This window comes from Narcine bancroftii, chromosome 6 (genome assembly GCF_036971445.1).
Source record: "Narcine bancroftii isolate sNarBan1 chromosome 6, sNarBan1.hap1, whole genome shotgun sequence".
Classification (NCBI taxonomy): Eukaryota; Metazoa; Chordata; class Chondrichthyes; order Torpediniformes; family Narcinidae; genus Narcine; species Narcine bancroftii.
This window is the reverse complement of record NC_091474.1, coordinates 8157180-8181546: the sequence shown is the minus strand read 5'-3', so window position 1 is coordinate 8181546 and position 24367 is coordinate 8157180. Positions and strand designations below refer to the sequence as shown.

The window sequence follows — 24367 nt, the reverse complement described above, 5'->3', positions numbered from 1 at the left end:
TCCTGCAACAACTTAATCTGCCATTCTCTTAAAAATCTATTATTCAATGAAAAAGGAATCAATTAATTTTGATATTTTGGAGCCTGAACTGATATTTTACCTTTCATACCGATCACTAAATTCCTTTTGGTCCAAATCTCTAACAAATGTTTTAAAATCGGTACATTATATCTCTGTAATAAAACAGAATTCCACTTAAATATAAAATGGTGTGAATAAGCTTCTGAAATACCAGCCAATTCTGCCCTAGCCCAACCAGAAGGATACAAAACATCCTACATATGATTAATAAATCTTAATTGAGCTGCTTCATAATAATTTTGAAAATGAGGTCATTGTAAACCTCCCAAGGCATATTTCCAAGTCAATTTATGTATCGCTAATCTAGCTAGTTTCCCCTTCCATAAAAATTTCCGTACTACTTTATTTAAATCCTGGAAAAAAGATTTCAAAAGTAGACAAGGAATTGACTGAAAAAGATACTGAATTCGTGAAAAAAACGTTAATCTTAATACAATTTACTCAACCTATTAATGACAAAGGTAAATACTTCCACTTAATCAATCAGCCTTAATCTTTCTCATTTACGGTACATAATTTAAATTATACAATGATTGAATATTTAGATCAATCATTATACCCAAATACTTGACTTTATCAGTCCAATGAAATTTAGTAATTTGTCGACATTGATCATAATTTGCATCAGAAATTGGTAATATTTCACTTTTATCTCAATTCACCTTATATCCTGACAATACACCATATTGTTCTAAACGTTCTTGCAAATAAATTAAAGATTGTTCCGGATTAGTTAAATAAATCAAAACATCATCAGCAAATAAATTAATCTTCTATTCATCATCTGCTGTCCTTATACCTCTAATATTCTCATTCTGCCTTATAGTTTGAGCTAACGGCTCGATGACCAATGCAAATAGAGCTGGCGACAAAGGGCAACCTTGATGAGTTGAACGCGATAATTTAAATAATGAAGAGGTTTGACCATTTGATGCCACCCTAGCAAATGATTATATAGTGCCTTTACCCAACCAATAAAAAAGGGTCCAAACTTAAATTTCTCCAAGACTTTAAATAAAAAATTCCATTCGACCTGATCAATAGCTTTTTTAGCATTGGTAGGTTGGGCGGCTGACGTGATGAATTGATCAGCGAAATCACTCTAAGAATATTATCAGAGGTGTACCTATTTTTAATAAAACCAGCCTGATCTACATATACCAATTGAGATAAATACTTAGCAAGTCTATTTGCCAATAATTTCGCTATTATTTTATAATTTACACCACCACACTACATTCAATAAAGAAATTGGCCAATATGAAGCTACATTCAAAGGGTCTCGGTCTTTTTTTGGTATAAGCATTATTATTGCACTCAAACACTAATCTGGTAAAGCTTGTTCCTGCATCACCTGCTGAAAAGCATCCATAAATAGAGGAGAAAAATCATCGTAAAAAGCTTTCTAAAATTCAACAGTAAACCCATCATCTCCTGGAGACTTCTCATTAGGCATTTGCTGAATAACATCCTTTATCTCCAAATCAGTAAAAGGAGAATCCAATTTCATCACACCATATAACCATCATCTTCCCCTAGTATTGGGGAATTCTTTATTTATGTACTATCAAATTAGAGCATTAGAGAAAGATAATTTTGGAAGAGAAATGAAAATACCTAAGTTAACGAAATTTGAGTTTTTGATTTCTCATTCATTAAATAAGGGTTTTATTTCTGAGATGCATGCATTGTTGCCAGACACTATGGATAAAATAAATGTAGATAAATCTAGGATTAAATGGGAAAATTTATGATATTAATCAGGCCAATTGGGAGACCATGTGTTTTGATGGTGTGACTAAATTGCTTAATGTAAGATATAGTATGGTTAATTATAATTTTTTGCATCAGTGTTAATTCAGAACTGTGCTTTAGATGTGGACTATGTGTAGGAACATTTTTACATTCAGTCTGGCTTTGTGATAAGGTTCAATCATTTTGGCAAAAAATTAGGGAATTTCTTCAAAAATTGTTTAAGATCCAATTTTTGCTAGATCAAATTTTTTTTTGTTGGGTTATATTGGCCCCATTTACTGATTTGGGGTTGGACAAGTTTCAGACAGCTTTTCCTCATCTAGCATTGGCTGTAGCAGGTCAATGTGTCGCGATTTCGTGGAAAGATGAGGCTGAGGTAAATGTAATTCCTTGGCATAACGAGGTCCTGTATTTATATGAAGAACATAACTTGCATGATAATTACGACTTTTTTATTAAGATGTGGTCAACTTATTTGAAATGTAGGAGGTTAGTAATATCTTAAATTGTTGTAAGTGTTTCTTTTATAATGTTTTTTGTATGCTTCCCTTGTGGAGTTTGCTGAGTGGAGTTGTAGTTTTTCATTTTTATATTATGGACTTTGTACAAGTTTTTTCTTGATTTTAAATTAAGTATATAAAAAAAATGTGATCTTTTGTTTGTTTTTTAAAAAAAAAAGGTGACAATTATTTCAAATTTCCTGAAATGCTTTTGCAAATTAGTTTAAAATGTAGTTGAAATCTTCCAATCCATCTTTGAAATGTGTATGCTGTCAAACTATTCAGATTTTTTGTGTCTCTATCTTAAAAAGTAAGAGGGGATTATAGCTGGTGAGAGAGATTTGGCCATCTTCTGCAGCATTTTTTTCCCAAAAGTCTGGAAATAGTATGGTTTGAAGCTCACATGAAATGCTCAACATTAGGAAGCATTTAAATAGTGTGGTTTGGCAAGCAGATGGCCATTTCCATGTATTTGTTTGACAGATCCTCCCAAATAGCAAAACATTTTTTTTAGCTAATACATTTGCATTACCCAGATGCACATTTTAATAACCCACAGGGACGTCTGGCTTTTTAGTTAAATTTTCCTCATTCAAGTGAAGCCAGTTGAAGCCAACTGTAAAGAGATGTTCCTTTCTAATTAAATATTTTAAATAAACAATGACAATAGAAATAAAAACTTGTAAACAAATGAACAGCGTGGCTGATGTATTATCCACATTAAGCTATGTTGGAGTCTCTGCATTCTGCGTGTGACTGTCGGTAATCTCTGCTTCAATGTCACCTGTGATTAGGAAGTGAAGAATGCTTGTTCGAATGCAGTAGCTATGGCGATTTGTGCACTCAAAGTGCCCAACAGGAAATTAAGTGACCTTCTGATTCATATCAACAGTAATGGCAGAAGGGAGTGTCTCTGAACCTTTCTCATCATCTTCTTAAGGCATTTTTAAAAAAAAACAACAGATGCCGGAACACTCAGCAGATCGGGCAGCACATTATTAACTGAGGCAAGAGTTAACATTTCAGATTTGGAATCCTGAACTGGGAAAGGGAGAAAAATAAGTTAGTTTGCAGTTGCAGAGAAGGTGGGGAGGGATCGGTGGTTGGAACAATTGGGTTCATGAGTGCAATAAAAAGACTATGATATGCTTCTTACTAATCCAATGAGGCCTCTTGTTGAGGAACAAGACCCCATCTTTTTTTTCTGGACACTTCGCCGTCTTCTGGACACTATATCAAATTGTCTAATGCTAGGCAGCTCGTTCTTTTCTTTTTAGATTCGAACTGGCCATTCCTGGCCCTTATGATATTGGCTCTTTTTTAAAAATTCTCTTTATTTATCTGGTCTGCAAGGGGCACATTCCACATCATGAAGACAAAGCATCTTAATGTGTGAGTAACTGCCTCCATCAACAGATTTGGACTCGCCCCATCGGGGATATTCCCTTTGATCTACTCATCCCTTCCCGACCAAGAAAAACTGATTTGTTTCTCTCTCTTTCCCAATTCCTGCAAAGGATCCTTGACCTCAAAATGTTCATCTTTTCCCATTCCATGGATACTGCTTAATCTGCTGAGCGTTTCTTGCCTTTGCTGTTTGGTCTGCTTGAGCCACACTCGATCCCAAGATTGGGGCAACCCCCTGGTCTCTGTGTCCTATGCTAAGCTCCTGAAGCCTTGGGTGAGACAGGATGCACTTGATGGGCTGGGGAGTTTGGGAGGTGGCGTGATCTAATCCCCATTATTTTGCAATGTTGTGCGTTGTCAAAAAAATGGTCCTCAATGCCAACCAAGATGCTGCTTCTCCTTTTTCATTGGACAGGGATATTCACAAGCCAGTACTTTTCCCAAGGAAGTCTGGATAACTGTCTTCAATTCTTTCTCTCTGTCCACCTGGTAATCCTTTGCTATCACCACCTTCTCTGCAACTGAAAATTAAATTATTTTTCTCCCTTTTCCAATTCTGATTTTTTTTGTATAAGACATGCAAATAATGCAATTAAGACCTCAATCCCATGGGAATTGGCCAACAGAGGACATTGATCCTGTGAGTAGATTTGATGCATTATGAATAGAGGTAATAGGTTCTCTTCCATTTCTTGCAGGGAGCTCTTCACAAGTAATTAGTGAATATTCTTTTGTTATGGAAACCTGGCAATTCTGGCTATATATTAGAAGAATTTGAAAAGACTATCCCAACTGAAAATCAACCAACCCCTGGGAGCAGACGGTATCTCAGCTGAAGTTTTATAACTTGGAAGAAAAGAATTTCATCCACAAAATCAGTACCTTATCTTCACACATCTGAGAGAAGGAGGACCTGCTGGTAGATTCAAAATCCTAGTGATCAACAAAAGAGCTGATTCTGATGTTTGAGATACCTGCTAATGGTAGTCCACGTCTCTAAAGGGTACAGGAGGGTAGGGGGTCAATGTTTCGGTCCAGAGTCCTGATGCAAGGGCTTGACCCAAAAATGAAATCTACCCTTTGCCTTCATGGATACTGCTTGACCCACTGAGTTGTTCCAGCGGTTTATCTCTTCCCTTCAAGTTCAAATAAAAGCCTTTCAATCAAAGGATTCTAAATGGTGTTCAGAACAGTTTCAAAACATTTTCAAATAGAAATATTATAAAGTCAATGCTGCAACTCCTTACCAATAACAAATGCTTCCTTGGATTGAGTTCCATGCTCATTGTACCACGGAGGACGGCCTGCAGTATAAATTGTCCGTTTGTTTGTTCTGAGAAGTGGTGGCTCAGACTTGCATTGGCTTGTGGTTCGTTTTCTTGATGACAAAGTGCTGGTCACAGGAGGTAATAATCTGTCCAATGCCTCTTCACTACTGCCACTACAAAAGAAATAGAGCCATATTAGTTATTCCCACAGTAAATATCCGCAGTCTATCAGTCACCAAAACCAAGTAGCTGATTGTTGACTTCAGGAAGGGAAAACCAGAGGTGAACACTCCAGTGATCATTGGGGGATCAGAGGTGGAGAGTGAGCAAATTTAAAGTTCTTGAGACTCGCCATCTTGGAGGATCTTTCCAGTACCCAGCACGCTAATGTCATCGCAAAGAAAGCTTCTACTTCCTCAGGAGTTTGCAAAGGTTTGGAGAATGCAGCCAAGGAGATCACAGGTGTAACCGTCCCCTCCATTGAGAACATTTACAAGGCATACTACTGTCGGAGAGCAGCAGCAGCAATCATCAAAGACCCTCACCACCCATCACTGCTGTCATCAGGAAAGAAGTATCGGTGTCACAAGACTCGCACCACCAGGTTCAGGAACAGCTGCTCCCCCTCCACCATCAGACTCCTCAACAACAAACTCAATCAGGGACTCACTGAAGGACTCTTATATGCACTTTATTGATTTTTTTTCTCTGAATTGCATAGTTCAGTTTGTTTACATTTCTTAATTTAGTCACATGTACATTGAACACAGGTTTTTTTTGCAATGCCAATAAGTGGTAATTCTGCCTCATCTGAAGGGGGGAAAAAATCTCAGTGTTTTATGTGATGTTATGGATGTACTCTTGACAAAAAATCTGAAAGTGTGCAACAATTAGAAGAAATTGGGTCAACTGATACTCATTCTTCCAATATTACAATTGTAGATCAGTAGTTCCCAACCTTTTTTCCTTCCACTCACATACCACTTTAATTATTCCCTATGCCACAGCTGCTTCATTATTGGTAAGGGATTGCTTAAGGTGGTATGTGGGTGGAAAGAAAAAGTTTGGAAACCACTGTTTTAATCACACAATTGACTGGTTATCTGCACAGTTTCATAACTCCAAAGGAAATGGATCAATGAAAATTTTTCTCAAGCAAAAATATTTCAGTAATAATTGGGTCTAGAGCAGTGATTCTCAACCTTCCCTTCCCTCCCACATACCACCTTAAGCAATCCCTTACTGATCACAGAGCACTTATGGCACAGGGAATACTTAAAATGGAATTTGAGTGGAAAGAAAAAGGTTGAGAACCACTGCTCTAGATTATAGGCCAATATATAATAATTTCACCCATGCTTTCCAAAGTGCATTGTTTCAACACGTTAATGTGAAAGAGAAGGGTGGGGGGTATAGGTGGGAGGGAGAGAGCAGGTCTGCTGTCAGTCGCTCCAGTTTTAAACCAGAGGTCGCAGAATGTGCTTGCATTTTCAATTATTCTAGATTGAGGTCTGTTCCTTCAAGAACTATTTACAGTAGGATCACACCCTGTCACATCAGTCTCCACTCATGCACAATCATGAATGAAGATCAAATTGGACATGACAGCACTCTAGTTTGTTAAAGGGGTTGACGTGGAGTAAATGTCAAGACAATCATACCATTTGCAGAGAAATCCAGACCGATTTACTGCAAGAAAGTCACAAATAAATCAATTAGGTAATTCAGGAGAAGCTTGTGACCCAGAGAACGGTTCGAATGTGAAACTTGCTGCAATAGGGCAAACGTGGAGGTAATTATCATATCTGTCTTCTTAAATGCCGATTAGGCCATATACACTAAAGGTTGCAGAAAATCCTTGTGAAGGATGAAGGTTGGCATGGATCTATTGCGCTGAATGGCCGATTTACATGATGGAAATAGTAAGTCATCATGTGATACTTTGTTAACTATATGACAAAAATAAACTACAAGTCAGAATGATAAACAAGTTGGTTCCCAAGATTCAATAACATTGCGAATTCACACACTATCTGCCGAAAGTGAGTACACTCTGTAGATGCATTTGTCAGTGAAAGTCTGTTACTTTTAGAGTCAATGCTAAACTTGTGCATCATGGGTAATGCAAAACCAACAAATCGAATCATAAATCAATTTCTCTGCATTGAACCTTCCCCCTCCCCTTTTAATGAACGAATTGTTTGTATTTGTTGGAATGCAAAGCTGCATTGAGTCTTTCTCACCACTGCTTCAGAATCGTTCAGTGAACTTCATGACATCTCCAGTGCAGTACAGCCAGGATTATTTTAATGAATCCAGTGCAGCAGAATTGATATTTTATGATTAAATGCATCAAATATACAAAAGAAAACAGGCAGAAGACCGAATATGATAGTCTTGAAAACTGGAGTAGGCATGGTAAGGCTGAATGAAGCCGCGTCCTTTACTTCCCTCGGATGCTGCACAATAACTGAATTACTGTATATTTCGGTGTACAAGACAACCTTCAGATAAGATCGGTCCCCCAATTTCAGCTGAATTTCATGGTTTTATCATGTATTGGGTGTACAAGATGACTCTCCAAAAATACGTGTTGACTGGGCTGGTGAAACATTGACTGAGCCGTTGGACAAGGCTGGAAGGTGGGTGGTTATCCAGCAAAACGAAGAAAGCTTGAGGCAAGCTTTAAGCTAAAAAAATAATTGAAGTGGCCGAGGAATCTACCAACTGTGCTTCTGGAAGGGCATAACCGAGAAGATGAGAAGAGAGTGGAGAAAGAATGAAGGTGTTTTAAGAAAAATGCTAAAGAAGCAATGTTTGATGAGAAGAGGAATCATTTGCTGGCCAGACTTGGAAAATGGGTACTTGAACAGAGGCAAGATCGCTACATAGTCACAAGAAATAAAATCAGAGCATATGGTCTGAAGTGGGCAAGGTGAAACCCAGAACACAGTGGAGATTTTAAAGGTGCAGTCGGCTGGTGCAGCCATTTCGTGAACAAGAAAAATCTGGTAATATGACAAAAAGAACATATGATGACGGTGTAAAGAGTGAGACTCTGGATTGCCCTCAAACAATGATGGCGAAGGTGATTTTGAAGGATTTTAAATGTGATTTTTATAATAAGAAATATTTTCTAATATACCAGTAGCTTAAAAATTTGTTGTAGGGTGGGGTCTGAGTGGGTTATGGAACCAAGCAAGTGGTATATTGAGTAGAATTTTGTATCTAACCTATAAGACGACACCCATTTTTGGTTTTTTTTTGGGTGCTTCAGGGTCATCTTATATGCCGAAATATATGGTAATTAACATTATTGCATCGGGCATCCAAATTTAAGCACCTTAATAGATTTCTGACAGTTTAATACAAGTCATTCGATTATTAGCAGTAACTTTAAATAACCATGAGCAGAGCCTGGCTATTCAACCAAAGTCAATAGAATCAGCTCAGGTCAGATCGCACTGGAAAGTAACATTTTATTCTTCAGGACCTCATCAGATTGGGTTGGGTCAGCTCCCTACATCTCAGTGCACCGATACTCAGATCTTCACTTAGAGTCAGCTTCTGATCAGAGCTCAGCAGGGCACATGAAACAAGTTAGTTTGGGTTTGCATATCAAGCAAATGAAAAGCCTTGATCTTGCGTTGGGTTTAAAGTAAAACTGGGTTTCAATTTTATTCCCAAACCGATCTTTAAATGCAAGTCAATTTAACAAACAGATATTCTTTACAGAATACAAAAGGATGACTGGGTGTAAAGGTTGATCTTGTTCTTCTGGATACATATAGAAAATGGTTCAAAGATACAAGGTAAACCTTTGTAATTTGCATTTTACTACAATCACACCATCTGCAGACTTCCGTGTTTCACTCTTGGGTAAACCTTTGTAATTTCCATTTTACTACAATCACAGCATCTGCAGACTTCCGTGTTTCACTCTTTGCAATTTGCAGGTGGCAAAGGTTTCAATACATACCCCTGTTAATGGACACATGGGATTAGTATTGATGGACAAAAGCAAAATCAGCATAATGGGCCTGTTTCTATGTTGTACGACTGACTCAGTGAAAATTGACAGCAATTTCTGGAGCCCACTCGCAGTAAATATTACATTTTTGGTCAGTGATTATTCAGCTTCTTCATAAAGTGCACTTGTAGTCTAGGCAGAAACTGAAGTCACTCACTTGCTTTGACACGGTCTTATCCGATATTCTTGCAATAAAAAGGCATAACATTCAACGCAAGGAATGGGGCATTTTTGTTAAGAAAGGAGAAAACGAAAGAGGAAAAAAGGGAAAAAGAACTCCCCACGGTACTAAACCTACCCCTCCCACTAAACACGGTCTCCATCCAATAGCGTGTAAAGAATCGAGTCTTGGCTCCCGGACAACAGACAGGAAACCCCCAGAGCACCCACGACTATGTATTCAAACTATGATAATAGTCCCTAGATGGGCCCCATAACTTGCAAAATTCAATCATGGTCTCTTTACTATTATATGTAATTTTCTCTAAGCTCGAGCAAGATATATAATCCTGTATCCATTGCACACGAGTTGGTGGTAAACGACCTTTCCATTTCATCAAAATTGCTCGTCTGGCTATCAATGAATTAAAGACTACAAATGGGGCTTTTAAAATGGCACATTCACTCATAACTACTGCTCAATAAACTTGTCTTAAAAATCTTCTACTAAATGGGATGTCCAATTCCCTCAAAATAAATTATTAACTGGTTTTAAAAAACTGATCAATGTTTTTTTTTCCTTTAAAATCCACGTCCCCCATCCAATATCTTATTCAGCAATATAAAGAGTGGTTCACTTTCCCTATTTTCCCATCTATGTGAATTTTTCCATCTGATTGTCTAATTAGCCAGTGATCTCTTAATAAAAGGGCCAAAATGAAACTGATATCAGAGTGAAGGAACACCAATCGCTCGGGCTTGCTACTCTAGAGGAAATCTTTCACAAGTGATTGGGAAGCTCCACTCCTTTTCTACTAACTGCAATTCATAAAATGATAGGAAATTCATAACCTTGAATCCAATTAACCAATGGAAATGGAATAGCTTTTCATTTATATTTCACAGACTTCAAAAAAAAAACTTTGATTCCAGAGTTTCTTATTTGAAGTTGAGGTAACGTTACGTACTAGCTCATGACAAATATTTACAATAAAAACATTATTTCCCTCCGATATGTTTTGATTTGTAATCTTTTCAACTTGTAAACATCAACTCTGTACTATCCAAGAAATTCATAGTTGCCCATCTATGTTATATCCACTGGCAAAATCATTAAAAAATTCATCAATTATATGTGCAAGATTAACCTCTCTCTGCCTCATCATTTTCCAGATGCCTCTACTGACTACAAATTGTCTACTTCAACATTCAATAATAAATCAACCAAAATTTCCTTCTTCAAGAGCACTGAAGGCTTCAGCCTATTCCACAAATTCTGATACACTAAGTTCTATCCCCTTTTTGGCAACAGCAGAATTGGGAGGCAAGTAGGTATTTCAGAGCGTCTGGAGTAGATTCGAGCAAAATTAGTGACAGGATTTGAAAACTAGAATAAGAGTTTCATTTTCTGATGCAGAACTCTGGATGGGCCAGAAGAAAAAAAAGAGGTGACCTGTGATTGATCAAGGCAGGGGTTTAGCAGGCACTGTAATGGTGACATGGAACTTACAACCAGAAGCTGGATTCAACAAATCAGAGCAAAAGCTCAAATCCCATCAAAGCAACATAGGAATTTAAATTTAGTTAACTAAACAAATTCTGGCATTTTAAAAAAAAGTTCCATTCATTGGGAACAATATTACCATATGGTCATCCACTCGTTTGTTCTTTGGGAAAACCGTTACCCTCACAATGGTGTGATCTACAACCAAGTCCAGACCCTCATCAAAATTATTGGGATTGACAATATAGAAATAGAAGTCTACTTTCTAGCATCGTCAACCTGTTTGAGCCTTCATGTCCAGAAATCCAACAGTTTTGAATGAATGGCCCTTCAGAGAATCCACTACTGAGTGAAGAAATTTCTCCTCATCACAGTACTAAAATTTCCTACCCTTTCTTGTCAAACTTTGGCTCCTATCTTCATCTCCTCAGTCAGGGGATATATGGTCTCTGCATCTAGCCTATCAAGCCAGAGTGTGTGCCATTTGTGATGGATCAATTACTAAACAGGTCTAGGACAATTAGGTTTAGCTAACAACTGCAAAACTCACCAGCAACATTCACTCTTCATGATCGAATATAATATCGCAAAAAAAGCATTAAAAGACATCCAAGAATACAAGTATTTGTCCAGCAAAAAGCTTAAAATGTCATGGACCCATATCAATAAACCTGCTTTACAAAGCCATTCCAGGATCATTAGACACCTGGTGACAGGGGTGTTGTTCTGCCAGAGCTCATTAGGACGCTTTGGGGATGCCATTGGCTCCTCATGGGCCCACTTTTGGTGAGGGCAACAACCCAACCCCCCTCTCCCAACCTGGATAAGTGCTATTCTCTATTCTGGACATATCTGTTTCTTCCACGACTGGTTATCCTACTTCATTGTCCTACAGTTTATTGTCAATTATACAGTGCCAAATACAACATGGCAGCCACTAAGGCCAGGTCTCATGAGACCTCCTTGTTGCCATTTTGGTGAGCTCTAGCACCAAAAAGAAATTAGCACTACACCCCTGCCTGGTGATGTATTGTCCAATAAAAAGGTAACTAATTGATTATTACTCAATCATTCATCATTTAAAAGCTCTTGTCATGGAAGATCAGTGATTTTCAACCATAGGTGCTCTTTGGTTAGTGAGGGATTACTTAAGGTGGTATGTGAGTGGAAAGAAAAACGTTGTGGTGTGTAGAGCTCGTCGAAAGAATCAAAGACTTGTTGATCCAAACCAAGGCTTTTATTAGCAAAAGACAGGAGCTGTTCACAGGTGGCCGACCAGTCCGGAATGATCCGACCTGGCTAGGGACACAACCCTTTAAGGCCCAGACAATAGGCGTGGCTTAGCTTTCAGCCAATCGCTGTAAGCACAGTCTAGATACAGTAACTATATACACTATGTACATTGGTGATAGATCTGTACTATCACATGGTGGTACCCCACTGGCTTACTGCAGGGGGCAACCTCTGTATTTGCAGAAGAGCATGGGGACCTGAATAGACCAAATCCCACCTGGTTGGGTGTCAATCACCCTCCGGGATACAAGCCTGAGCCGGCCCTTCGAAGACACTCTCAGAGTTTACAGCAGCTCTCCTCGCAGCTAGCTCTGTGGAAGTTTATGTCGAATAAATCCTGTTGTACAGAGTTTAGGTTTTGTGTGTTTGCTTCTGTCCGATAGCGCACCACAAAGGTTGAGAACCACTGTTATAGTCTATCTCAGGATTTTTTTTGCAATAATAATCACTACTCTTAGAAGTGTTTCACAACTGGAAAGCTCCATGGTAAAATGCCACACACTCTCTCTTTAATAAACGTTTCTCAAGGTATGTACATTCCGGAAATTAAACTAATGTGCCAATGTATCCTGCTAAATTAGGTCAGCACTACAAAGGTATCAAAATAGCAAGCACTTTTGAAAGAGCTTGCTTACCATTCTATTTAGAATATATAAACTGTATTAAAATGAACATTTTTCCAAGGATATTATACTTATTTCAGGCATTGCCAATACAACTGACAGAAAAATTCTTCAAAGAGTTAAAGAAAATAATAAGGAAATTTTTATGGAGAGAGGGGAAACTGAGGATAGCACTAGATAAATTAACAGAATGGTATAAACAAGGAGGCTTACAATTGCCAAACTTTAAAAATTATTATAGAGCTGCACAATTAAGATACCTATCAGATTTTTATCAAACAAGGGAAAAACCAGACTGGACGAGATTAGAATTAAATAAAATAGGGGAAAAGATACCTGAACACATATTATATAAATGGGATGAAAAAGTGGTACAACATAGAACTTCTCCAGTATTACATCATCTCCTCAATATTTGGAAGAAGATTCATGTAGAAAGAAATAAAACAAATTATCAACTACCAAAACTAATATTGACGCAAAATAAGTTACTCCCTTTTACAATAGATAACCTTTCCTTTAGAGAATGGGAAAAAAAAGGGATTAAAAGAATAGAAAATTGTTTTTCAGGAAGTAGATTCTTATCTTTTGAACAAATGAGAGATAAGTACAATATAACTGGAGATACAGCGCTGGCATATTACCAATTGAGATCCTACTTGAAGGATAAATTAGGAAGCAGTTTGAGTTTGCCAGAGGGAAGTAACCTTGAATATGTGATTACAGATACAATGTTAATCAAAAGATTTATAACAAATATGTATATTAAACTGCAAGAAAAGGAGAATGAGGAAACAAATGGTAAAACTAAACAAAAATGGGAACAAGATTTAAATATAAAGATAAAAAAGGAAACATGGGAGAAATTATGTTCTGGAACGATGAGAAATACAATAAATACGAGGCTACGTATGATACAATATAACTGGATACACAGACTATACATTGCACCTCAAAAGTTAAATAAATGGGACCCAACAGTATCTGATAGATGTTTTCGATGTAAAAAAGAAATGGGAACAACAATTCATGCAATCCGGACATGTGAGAAAGTAGAAAAATTTTGGGAAGATCTCAATCAGATATTAAATAAAATAACAGAAAACAATATACCAAAGAATCCAGAGATCTTTCTCCTAAGTAACATAAAAAACAAAGAATTTGGAATTGATTTGGAGGATGCACAAAAAAGATTTGTTAAGATAGCTCTAGCCGTAGCAAAAAAATGTATTATGTCAACCTGGAAATTGGAAGATAATCTGAAAATACAACAATGGTATATAGAAATGAATAAATGTATTCCATTGGAAAAAATTACATATAGTTTAAGAAATAATATTGAAATATTCGAACAAATATGGGAGCCTTACATTAAATACAATAGCGAAAACCTACCGGGGACAATCATTACCTAAGTTGATGAAAGGAGAAGAAAAGAAAAGAAAGGACTCAGTAGAATTTCTGGTGTATTTTTGTTGAATGACAACATTGTCTGACTGGTTTAATGTAATCTAGATTGTATACCTTAAATGGATGGGAGGGGGTGGGTGGGGGGAGGGTGGTTTGGGAGGAGGGGGGGGGAGAAAATGTCACTGTATATGTGTGAAAAGGAAAATGTGTGTATCATGGCTAATGTGATTTATGGTGTGAAAAATAAAAATTTTTTTTAAAAAATAGGTAGAAGCATGGCTTGAGTAAATGTACTTTCTCATTGTTATCACATCACGTCAGACGATACAAGGTGTTCAGTGCTCTAGATTGATGTCCAGTTGTGGGCGGTGTGCTGCCACTGTTACACCAACACCACCAAACAAAATTGAGTGCTTGAATAGACGTACTCCATTGAGAAGAGCACAAGGAGCTTGCTGGTGTCCACCAGAATTTGTTGCACATTTGTCATCAAATCTGTAAATTAAATTGTTGCACAAAGCCACGCAGTCATAGGTGTAAACCGAGTAGAGCAGGGGCTAAGTATGCAGCCCTATGGTGCTCCGTTACTTATGGAGGCAATGTTCTTGTCAAACCATACTGATTTGTGCCAGGAGGTGAGGAAATCTAGGATACAATTACACAGAGGGGTGTTAAGGACCAGGTCTTGGAGTTTGCTGATCAGTTTTGAGGGATTGCTGGTGTTGAATGTCAAGATGTAGTCGATAAAGAGCATCCTGATCTTTGCTGCCCTGGATACAGTGAGATGGCATCTACCATTGGCCTGTTACTGCAGTGGGCAAATTTGAACGGATCTATGCCATCACTCAGGAGCTGATAGGCTTCAACACCAGCTTCTAAACACTTCATCACTGTGGATGCAAGTGCTGCTGGTTGGTAGTTATTCAGGCAGTTTACCACACTCTGCTTGGGTACCAGTTATGATGGAGTCCTTTTTGAAACAGGTGGGTACCACGCCCTGTCAGAGTGATCAGGGGACGCTGGGGTACTCCTGTTCTGGTGGTCAAAACGTGTATAGACAGCATTAACCTCAACTGGTTTAAATTCCACCCACCCCCCCTGCCCACCCACACGTTTTTCCCACTGACCACACTCCCAACCAAAAAATCAGGTTCATCCTCAGCACCTTGTGAATTGCCTAATTTCTACACCATTTCACGTTAATGTGATTTTGTGCAGTGTAATTTACAACAAAAGAATTTCATTGCCAACAAGACTGACAGCGTGACAAGGTCAGCTTGTGGCAAGGTAATTACATTCTTGGGTGAGTAATCCAGGGGCAGTTTGTCAAACTGCATGAGTTTTTCAAGCTTTGTTGGGACCAAGGAAAACTGCCTTCGTGATGCCACCATCATCACCCTGTACAAAAACAAAGGCGAGAAATCAGACTGCTCAAACTACAGGGGAATCACGCTGCTCTCCATTGCAGGCAAAATCTTCGCTAGTATTCTCCTAAATAGAATAATACCTAGTGTCGCCAAGAATCTTCTCCCAGAATCACAGTGCGGCTTTAGCGCAAACAGAGGAACTACTGACATGGTCTTTGCCCTCAGACAGCTCCAAGAAAAGTGCAGAGAACAAAACAAAGGACTCTACATCACCTTTGTTGACCTCACCAAAGCCTTCGACACCGTGAGCAGGAAAGGGCTTTGGCAAATACTAGAGCGCATCGGATGCCCCCCAAAGTTCCTCAACATGGTTATCCAACTGCACAAAAACCAACAAGGTCGGGTCAGATACAGAAATGAGCTCTCTGAACCCTTCTCCATTAACAATGGCGTGAAGCAAGGCTGTGTTCTCGCGCCAACCCTCTTTTCAATCTTCTTCAGCATGATGCTGAACCAAGCCATGAAAGACCTCAACAATGAAGACACTGTTTACATCCGGTACCGCACGGATGGCAGTCTCTTCAATCTGAGGCGCCTGCAAGCTCACACCAAGACACAAGAGAAACTTGTCCATGAACTACTCTTTGCAGATGATGCCGCTTTAGTTGCCCATTCAGAGCCAGCTCTTCAGCGCTTGACGTCCTGTTTTGCAGAAACTGCTAAAATGTTTGGCCTGGAAGTCAGCCTGAAGAAAACTGAGGTCCTCCATCAGCCAGCTCCCCACCATGACTACCAGCCCCTCCCACATCTCTATCGGGCACACAAAACTCAAAACGGTCAACCAGTTTTCCTATCTCGGCTGCACCATTTCATCAGATGCAAGGATCGACAACGAGATAGACAACAGACTCGCCAAGGCAAATAACGCCTTTGGAAGACTACACAAAAGAGTCTGGAAAAACAACCAACTGAAAAACCTCACAAAGATAAGCGTATACAGAGCCGTTGTCATACCCACACTCCTGTTCGGCTCCGAATCATGGGTCCTCTACCGGCATCACCTACGGCTCCTAGAACGCTTCCACCAGCGTTGTCTCCGCTCCATCCTCAACATTCATTGGAGCGCTTTCATCCCTAATGTCGAAGTACTCGAGATGGCAGAGGTCGACAGCATCGAGTCCACGCTGCTGAAGATCCAGCTGCGCTGGGTGGGTCACGTCTCATAGAATGGAGGACCATCGCCTTCCCAAGATCGTGTTATATGGCAAGCTCTCCACTGGCCACCGTGACAGAGGTGCACCAAAGAAAAGGTACAAGGACTGCCTAAAGAAATCTCTTGGTGCCTGCCACATTGACCACCGGCAGTGGGCTGATATCGCCTCAAACCGTGCATCTTGGCGCCTCACAGTTCGGCGGGCAGCAACCTCCTTTGAAGATGACCGCAGAGCACACCTCACTGACAAAAGGCAAAGGAGGAAAAACCCAACACCCAACCCCAACCAACCAATTTTCCCCTGCAACCGCTGCAACCGTGTCTGCCTGTCCCACATCAGACTTGTCAGCCACAAACGAGCCTGCAGCTGACGTGGACTTTTACCCCCTCCATAAATCTTCGTCTGCGAAGCCAAGCCAAAGAATCCAGGGGCCCAGGTTAAAATTCTACCATGGCAGGTGTGGAACTTGTTATCTGAAGTAGTTATTTATCTGAAAGCAGCAGTAATATACACCACCACAATCTGTAATGTCGTGCTCTGGCCTCTCCCTTACTCTAACCATTGTCATCAAGCCAGGGGACCTTCAAGTAAGGAGTTTAGAATGGTAAGCTGGGAGCAGCACTGATCCCAATGATAAAAAGAAAAGGGTGTCAACCTGGTGTAGCAGCATCACAGAATACATGCATATCCAGCGTCAAAAATAACAGGCGATACGCAATCTCAACTGGTCAGATCAAAGTTCTTTAGTCCTGCCAGACAGTAATACAATAGTCCACCAACATCCAAGCTATCAGGAGGAAAAGGGTGGGGGTGGGTGGGTGGTGCGGGAAATGGAGGAATTATTCTCAAGAAGAATTGCTATGCTCAATGACTGCAGGGTCCGTTGTGGGAACATCAAAAGTAAGGTGCGCACATTCATCATCAGGTAGAGGTGACAAGTGAAAGATCCAGATAGCGAGGATTCTACTGTATAACAATGTTCGAGAGTCCACTTCACTCCCCACACTACGTTGCTTTCAAATCCCTCGCTAATTCATGAACATGCCGGAGCTCAAAATCTTAACTGTAACATCAAGAGAATAATCATGTTTAGATGTCTTTTTCACCAAGTCAGAATCAAAGAATCAACTTACATTGGCCAAATAATGGCACTGAACATATCTGTGTCACTCTACTCCCTCAGTAGTTTATTGCAATTTTTAAAAAAACCCATGATCCAAAACTCACTTCATTTAATATTTGATTGAAATGACAAGCCAGCATAAAACATCTGTGTAGGCTGGGATGTTAGACACAGCTACACACTCAAAATAAAATAAAATGCATCTAAAGAAATTAGAGAAATGCTTACCTCCCATCTGTCCTCAGAGACCAACATCCAGATATCCTGGCACCAGAATAAACAGGGAGCGAGCTCATGCTAATTGCAACTGGGTTGTTTTCAGGAACTGTGTTGCATTGCACTCACTGTACTGCTGTGCACTGAATTCTGGACTTTATTTTATTGCTCAAGTCCTGCACTAAAGCAGATTACTCGTGAGGATTTCCACATGCTTTATTTTAGATGTGTGAAACTGGAAAATGAAACTGGAAAAGGAAACCAAGAGAAACTGAAACTAACTAGTTTTCTTTCTCGTGAAAAGGAGCAAAAAGCAATGGTCTCAATCCATCTGCAGTAAAAACACACAAGAGGATAATGTTTCCCAGAGATTAAGTTCATTACCTGATATTAATAGCAATCTCTTCGTACAAGACCCTTGACACTCTGCCCATTTTGATGTCAGCAGTTATCTGCATATGACATTTGGCTGTAACGGGTTATTTGGAAAAGATATGCATGACAGCATAACCAAAATTAAGAGACAGAATTTGCAAAGTAATGTCTAAATGGCAGGAATTCTCAACATTGAATGTGCATTTCCCCATTAACTACAAGGTTTTACTTGTAGTCTCACACAACAAAAAAATCTTAGATTTGTTTCACTCTGGTTCAGATAATCGATACTGATCGGAATGCAAAACTAGATTGATAGTCACACTGTCCTGTTGTATGGCATCCAATCATTTATCAATTCTCTGGCCCAATGTGAGAAACATGAATAAAATCTGAAAGGCTTGTCATTTAACGCTATAGAGAGCTATCCACCACAACTGCTGCAGTGAAATGCAGGGGCCAGTGATCTGCAGTTGTAACACAGATGGTGAGCATGTGCCATCATTACTCCAAGAAACTGACAGCAATGTCCGGCATCTGCAAAAGCAAAGGGGAGACACACAGGTTCACGTCAGATGTTACCTACTTCTCTGCAAGATGCTTCGTTACTGGTTGCATCAATGCAATTTGCAGAGTTCCCAATTTGACATAAACATAGTTTCTCCTCCCCCCATTTAAAAACTTTAAAAGTTGCACCTTGCTAAATGGAGTTTCTGTAGATATATTAGTTGCAATTCTTCCTTAACTGTTTCGATGGTTGTGAAAAATAATTTGATAAATTCCTCAGCCAAATTACACTGGGCAATGAAGATTTTGCTTCCTGAACACTTTCGGGTATATATTATGGATTTTGGGCTGCTGATCAATAAAATTGACTCAAAGTTTTCCTATCACATACCTTTTTCCCCCCCCATATGTAACCCATCTATTTTTATTTCCTGTCATAGTTTACGTCTACTTCAAGTAGACAAAACCATGAAGTGTAACATGACATTAAAATTTCATTTTCTGCCTTCGCACTTGGACGTCTTCCCCGCTGATCTTGGTGCAGTCAGAGACAAACATGGTGAAAGGTTTCACCAGAACATTGAGACCATGGAAAAGCGGCATCAGCACAACTGAAAACCATCAATCTTGGCCGAGTATTGTTGGTCACTGACACGAGAGGCATTAGATGCTGAGTGCAAACGAAAATCAGTGGCAAAACATTTTTAGATCAGTTGAACTAATGCAATGTGTCAGCATCGTTACGTGATTAACCAGGCTAAATTCAATAAAAATGTAATGTTTCCCCAACTTCCTACATGATACAGCAAATCTGAAATTTTCTTTGTGCTCAGCTTGAAGCTGTTTATCATAATAGCCTATTTCCCTTCAGGAATTAAATCTTTTGTGAAATATTGTTGTCTGGTGTTATTGCACAAGCTCTATGAAATTCAAATGCATAAAGTGTCCCATTTTTATGAACTGAATGGTGGATTTGTTTAAAAATCCTGATCACATTGAGCATTCATAATGTTTACAGGCAGTTCCATAGAGAACAACCAGCTACCCAATGACATCCAAGCTCAACCCTACAGGGATGTAAAGGGTGAACATGTCAAAGAGTCAAAGCTACATAGCAGAGAAACAGGCCTTCAGCTAATCCTACTTTAATCCTATGTTTTATTTCATCCCCTCTCAAACCCTCGCAGATTCTAGCCCTTGAAAATAATAGTGTGAGTGATCCTCCTGACCACTAGAGGGAGTCAGAGACTAGTTTGTTGGCAGCTTGTGTTGGATTCAAGGTGGAGGCCTTCGGTCATGTGTGTACTTCAGCTAATAAAGTATAGTTGTTTTAAAAGAACCTAAGTTTCTTTATTACAATTTTTTTTAAATCACATGGTACCAGGAGTGTGCTGAGTAAGAATCAGTTGATAGCAGCAGAGAAATGTAAAGTGTGAAGAATCCTGATACTGTAAATTGGATTCATACTGTACCTGCAAACCACTGAACTCGATAGCAAACTTGATGTATAGAACATTGCACTGCTTCTTACAGTGGTGGAACCTCAAGCACGAGAGCAATAATTCACAATCTTTTTCTTTCCACTCACATAGCACTATAAGTATTCCCTATGCCATTGGTCCTCTGTGATTAGTAAGGGATTGCTTAAGGTGGTACGTGGGTGGAAAGAAAAGATTTGAAAATCACTGTTTTAATTGTACCTAATTGACTCGTTATGTGCACGGTTTCATAACTCCAAAGGAAATGGGTCAATGACAATTTTTCTCAAGCAAAATATTTTGGAAACAATTGGGTCTAGAACAGTGGCTCTCAACCTTCCCCTCCCACTCGCATACCACCGTAAGCAATCCCTTACTAGTCACAGAGCACCGAAGGCATAGGGATTACTTAAAGTGGTATGTGAGTGAACAAAAAACAGTTGACGACCAATCCACTACACATTTTTAACACATTTGTTTTTGCCAAGGGAGAAGAGCAAATTCGACAAGGTTATCGAGATGTTTAATGAACACTGTTCACCAAAGAAAAATGAAACGTTCAAGAGGTATGTGTTTGCTCACGTATGCAGCGGCAGGGTGAAAGCTTTGAAGCTTTTTTTTTATATCTACAAACAAACTTAAAATTAAAAGCAAGAACATGCAATTTTGGATCGCTGAAAGATTCAATGATCCGTGGTCAAAGTGCGTACGGGATTATTGATAAGAAACTGAGAGAGGTTGCTGCGAGAAATAGAGCCCACCTTAGCTGGAGTTATGAAGATATACCACACCAGTGAATTAGCTCTGCAGCAGGCAAAAAAGTTTGATGAGAATGCAAAAGCCAGTGAAAATGAAGGCATAGCTATAGCCAGTGTGCATCCACACATATAAACAAAAAAATGAGATACAGGTAACACAAAAAGATGGAGAGACATTGCAGTGCAAACAATGTGGCACTCAACATATACAATAACAATGCCCCGCCTGTAGAAAAGTCTGTAATAAGTGCAAAGGGCAGAATCACTATAAAAACCAATGTTTTTCCAAAGGGAAACAAAACAGAAGTTAAAGCATGCACACTATAAAACACTCTATAGAAGAAGCTGCTCTCAGTGATGCAATCTTCATGCACATGGTAGTGCCAAAAGATTCTAAACCAACAGATACTGAACAGTCAAGCATGAAAATTGAGCAGGACAAGTGGCCTGTATCAATGCAAACAAATATTCCTTTCAAGCTGGATACGGGGCAAAAGGTCAATTTGATCTGTGAGTGCGACATCAGGGCAATGAAGATAAAGCCATACATCCACAAATCCTGTTCAGCTCAAAATCTACAATAAACAGAGCATCGACACAAAAGGTACACGTAAACTCAAAGTGAGAGTTAAAGATAAAGAGCACCACCTCCGATTCTTGGTAGTCCCAGATGGACATGAATCAGTGCTTGGTGAAAACTCAACCCTAGTCAAGAGAATGTGCACACCAGGGAAACCTATGTTGTTACCCGATGCATTATTCAAGAAAAAGACTCCGAGCGTAGCACACAATGAGGTTCCACAGAGACAGATGTGAATCTCCAAGTGGACCTGATCACTATATCTCTTCCCATATCTGACATGAAATCCAAGCAGATTGCAACTGAAACAGAAAAGGACACAGTTCTACAGAAGGTCATCAAGAATCTGAATGAAGGATGGCCTAGAGGTGAATGTTAGCCAAACTACAACATCAGAGCTGAGCGTTGTCAATGGGCTTCTACTCAGACAGAGCAGAATTGTAATTTCTCCATCACTGAGACAAGAGATGCTGTAAAGGGTGTATGAGGGGCACCTTGGAATGAAAAAATGCAAAAGGAGGGCCAGAACTGTTATTTATTGGCCAAAGATTAAATGCTGATGTTGTCAGGATGGTTTCAAGCTGAGAGACCTGTTTGAAACATCATGCAAAGCAGGCAAAGGAACCCATGGTAATAACTAATGCACCAGCAGAACCATGGCAGCAAGTTGGAACTGATCTGTTCCACATGGAGGGAAAGAATTACTTGCTGATTATCGACTATTTATCAAACTATTTGGAGATTGCTTCCTCATATATCTGATCCTTGCAAGACATGTGACCACACAGACAGGAGTTGATCTGCTTCATCAACAGCCTTTCAAAACATTTCATCACTGTTGATAATATAGTAATGACCAATAGTCATTAAGGTAGGTTACTAAACACTTCTTGGACCCTGGTATGATTGACATCTCTTTGAACCACGCCCTTCTGGAATGAGATATTGAACATATCCGTGAATACTTTGGTCAGCACAGATTTTTAATTCTCGATTGGGTACTCCACCTGGGCCGAATGCTTTCCTGAAGGCAGCACGCACGTCATCCTCAGATACGGACAGGATGAGATCATCAGAGGTGGTTCTTCGCTGTTACTATCGTCAAATGGGCCTAGAAGGCATTAAGTTCCTCTGGGAGCGAAGCTTTGCCATCTGCTACTTTACCAGATTTGGTTTTGTATCAGGTTTTGGTATTTAGGCCCTGCCACAGCTGTCGGGTGCCCCTCATTGTTTCCATTTTCATCTGGAATCTCCACTTCGCCCGGGAGACAGCCTTTTGCAGGTCATATCTTCTCCTACTGCACTGATCTGGATCTCTGGACGTAAAAGAATGGAATTATTCTGAAACCTGATTAAAAATAAACAATCCAGCTCCAATAAGCAGCACCCAAATTCCGTACTCCACAAATCATCAGGTAAGTGAATTTACTCCATAATCAACCCCATTTGTTGTTCTAGAGCAGCCATTCTCAACCTTTTTTTTTGGCAATGGTCCCCTTAGGACTCTACTCAAACTTTATGGGCCCCCCCTTCCTTGTGAAGCAGTCGTTTAGCTGGTTTCTTCTGTATTTTTCTCTAGTCGACTACAAGAAAAAAAATAGGGATTTCAGTTTGTTTCTCCCCCCCCCAACCCTCCCTTAAAATTAGCTGCGACCCGTGTGTATGGCTGTTCTAGGCTGCTCATGCAGACATTTCACCATGAACCCAAGGCCCTCAAACTTGTCTGTCTTTTCTTTTTAATTTGTTACAGATTTAAGTAAATATTGATTCAAGTTTTTTTTTGATGTTTGTTAGAACAACGTTTTGGTTTGTTTATACTTTACCAATAACAAGAACAAAATGGTTATTACAGAAAGGCTTTTTTAAAAAAAATACAGCCCCTGATTCACGAGCATGCACTGCCCAAATGCACCGATGTGCCCAATTAACCTAGTAACCTCTTATGTCATTGGAAAGTGGGAGGAAACCAGGGGATATGAAGGATGTCCGCACAGAGAGTGCTGGATTTGAACCCAGGTCACTGGCACTGTAATGGCACTGCACCAACTACTACACTAAATGCACCACCAGTATTCTCATTGGAACAGCAGCAGAATGACATAGTTGATCGTTACTATCGATATCTGTTAATCTCAGATGATATGCAAAGCTAAATGCAATATTTAGTACATGCTCCATGCTGCTCTAGTCATACAAACCTGGGGTAAAGAACTATTACATTAACCATTTTACTTTGAACTTGTTGAGAGTCAGGGTTAAAGGTCATTGTACTGCAGTTTAAAAAGTTCTGCACAAGTTTTTTTTTCCCAAACTACATTAGCCTCTAAGGCAACCAAGCACACGACTGTCTGGAATTTAAATAAAATCCTGATGAAATACTTTCTGCTTTCCTCATTGTGGTTGTACAGGTCCTGTTTGACTTGGTGATTATTTCCAGCATCTACTCCCCAACTAATCAAGTCAAATTCTGTGTGCCAGGATGAATTTGGTTCTAGCCTTTCACACGACAGAATTAAAGTCACGAGTAAAGTGAGGAGAGCCCTATTTTCCTTTGTTTCTCTGACTTCACGGGTGACTCTATGTGCTAATTTACACAAGAAGCTTCACTGACAGATGTACATGAAGAGAAATGGGTCAAGTGGTTCACACAAAGCTCCTTCCACGTCTTCACCTAATCCTCTAATCTTTCATTCCCTTCACCCACACCTTAATTGCATCA

The 24367-nt window shown here is 39.5% G+C and overlaps 1 protein-coding gene across 5 annotated transcripts in view; it reads right to left on the bottom strand.

Moving 5' to 3' along the window:
• LOC138735666 (uridine-cytidine kinase-like 1) overlaps positions 1-24367 on the bottom strand; it is a 110156-nt gene that overhangs the window by 57984 nt on the left and 27805 nt on the right. For 3 of the 5 annotated variants that reach the window (XM_069883844.1, XM_069883846.1, XM_069883845.1), the window contains exon 3: positions 4991-5184. In XM_069883844.1, coding sequence (XP_069739945.1) covers positions 4991-5184 — 194 coding nt within the window. Of the gene's footprint in view, positions 1-4990; positions 5185-17962; positions 18179-24367 lie in introns of those variants that run through there. The other 2 variants (XM_069883847.1, XM_069883848.1) reach the window with 2 other exon arrangements.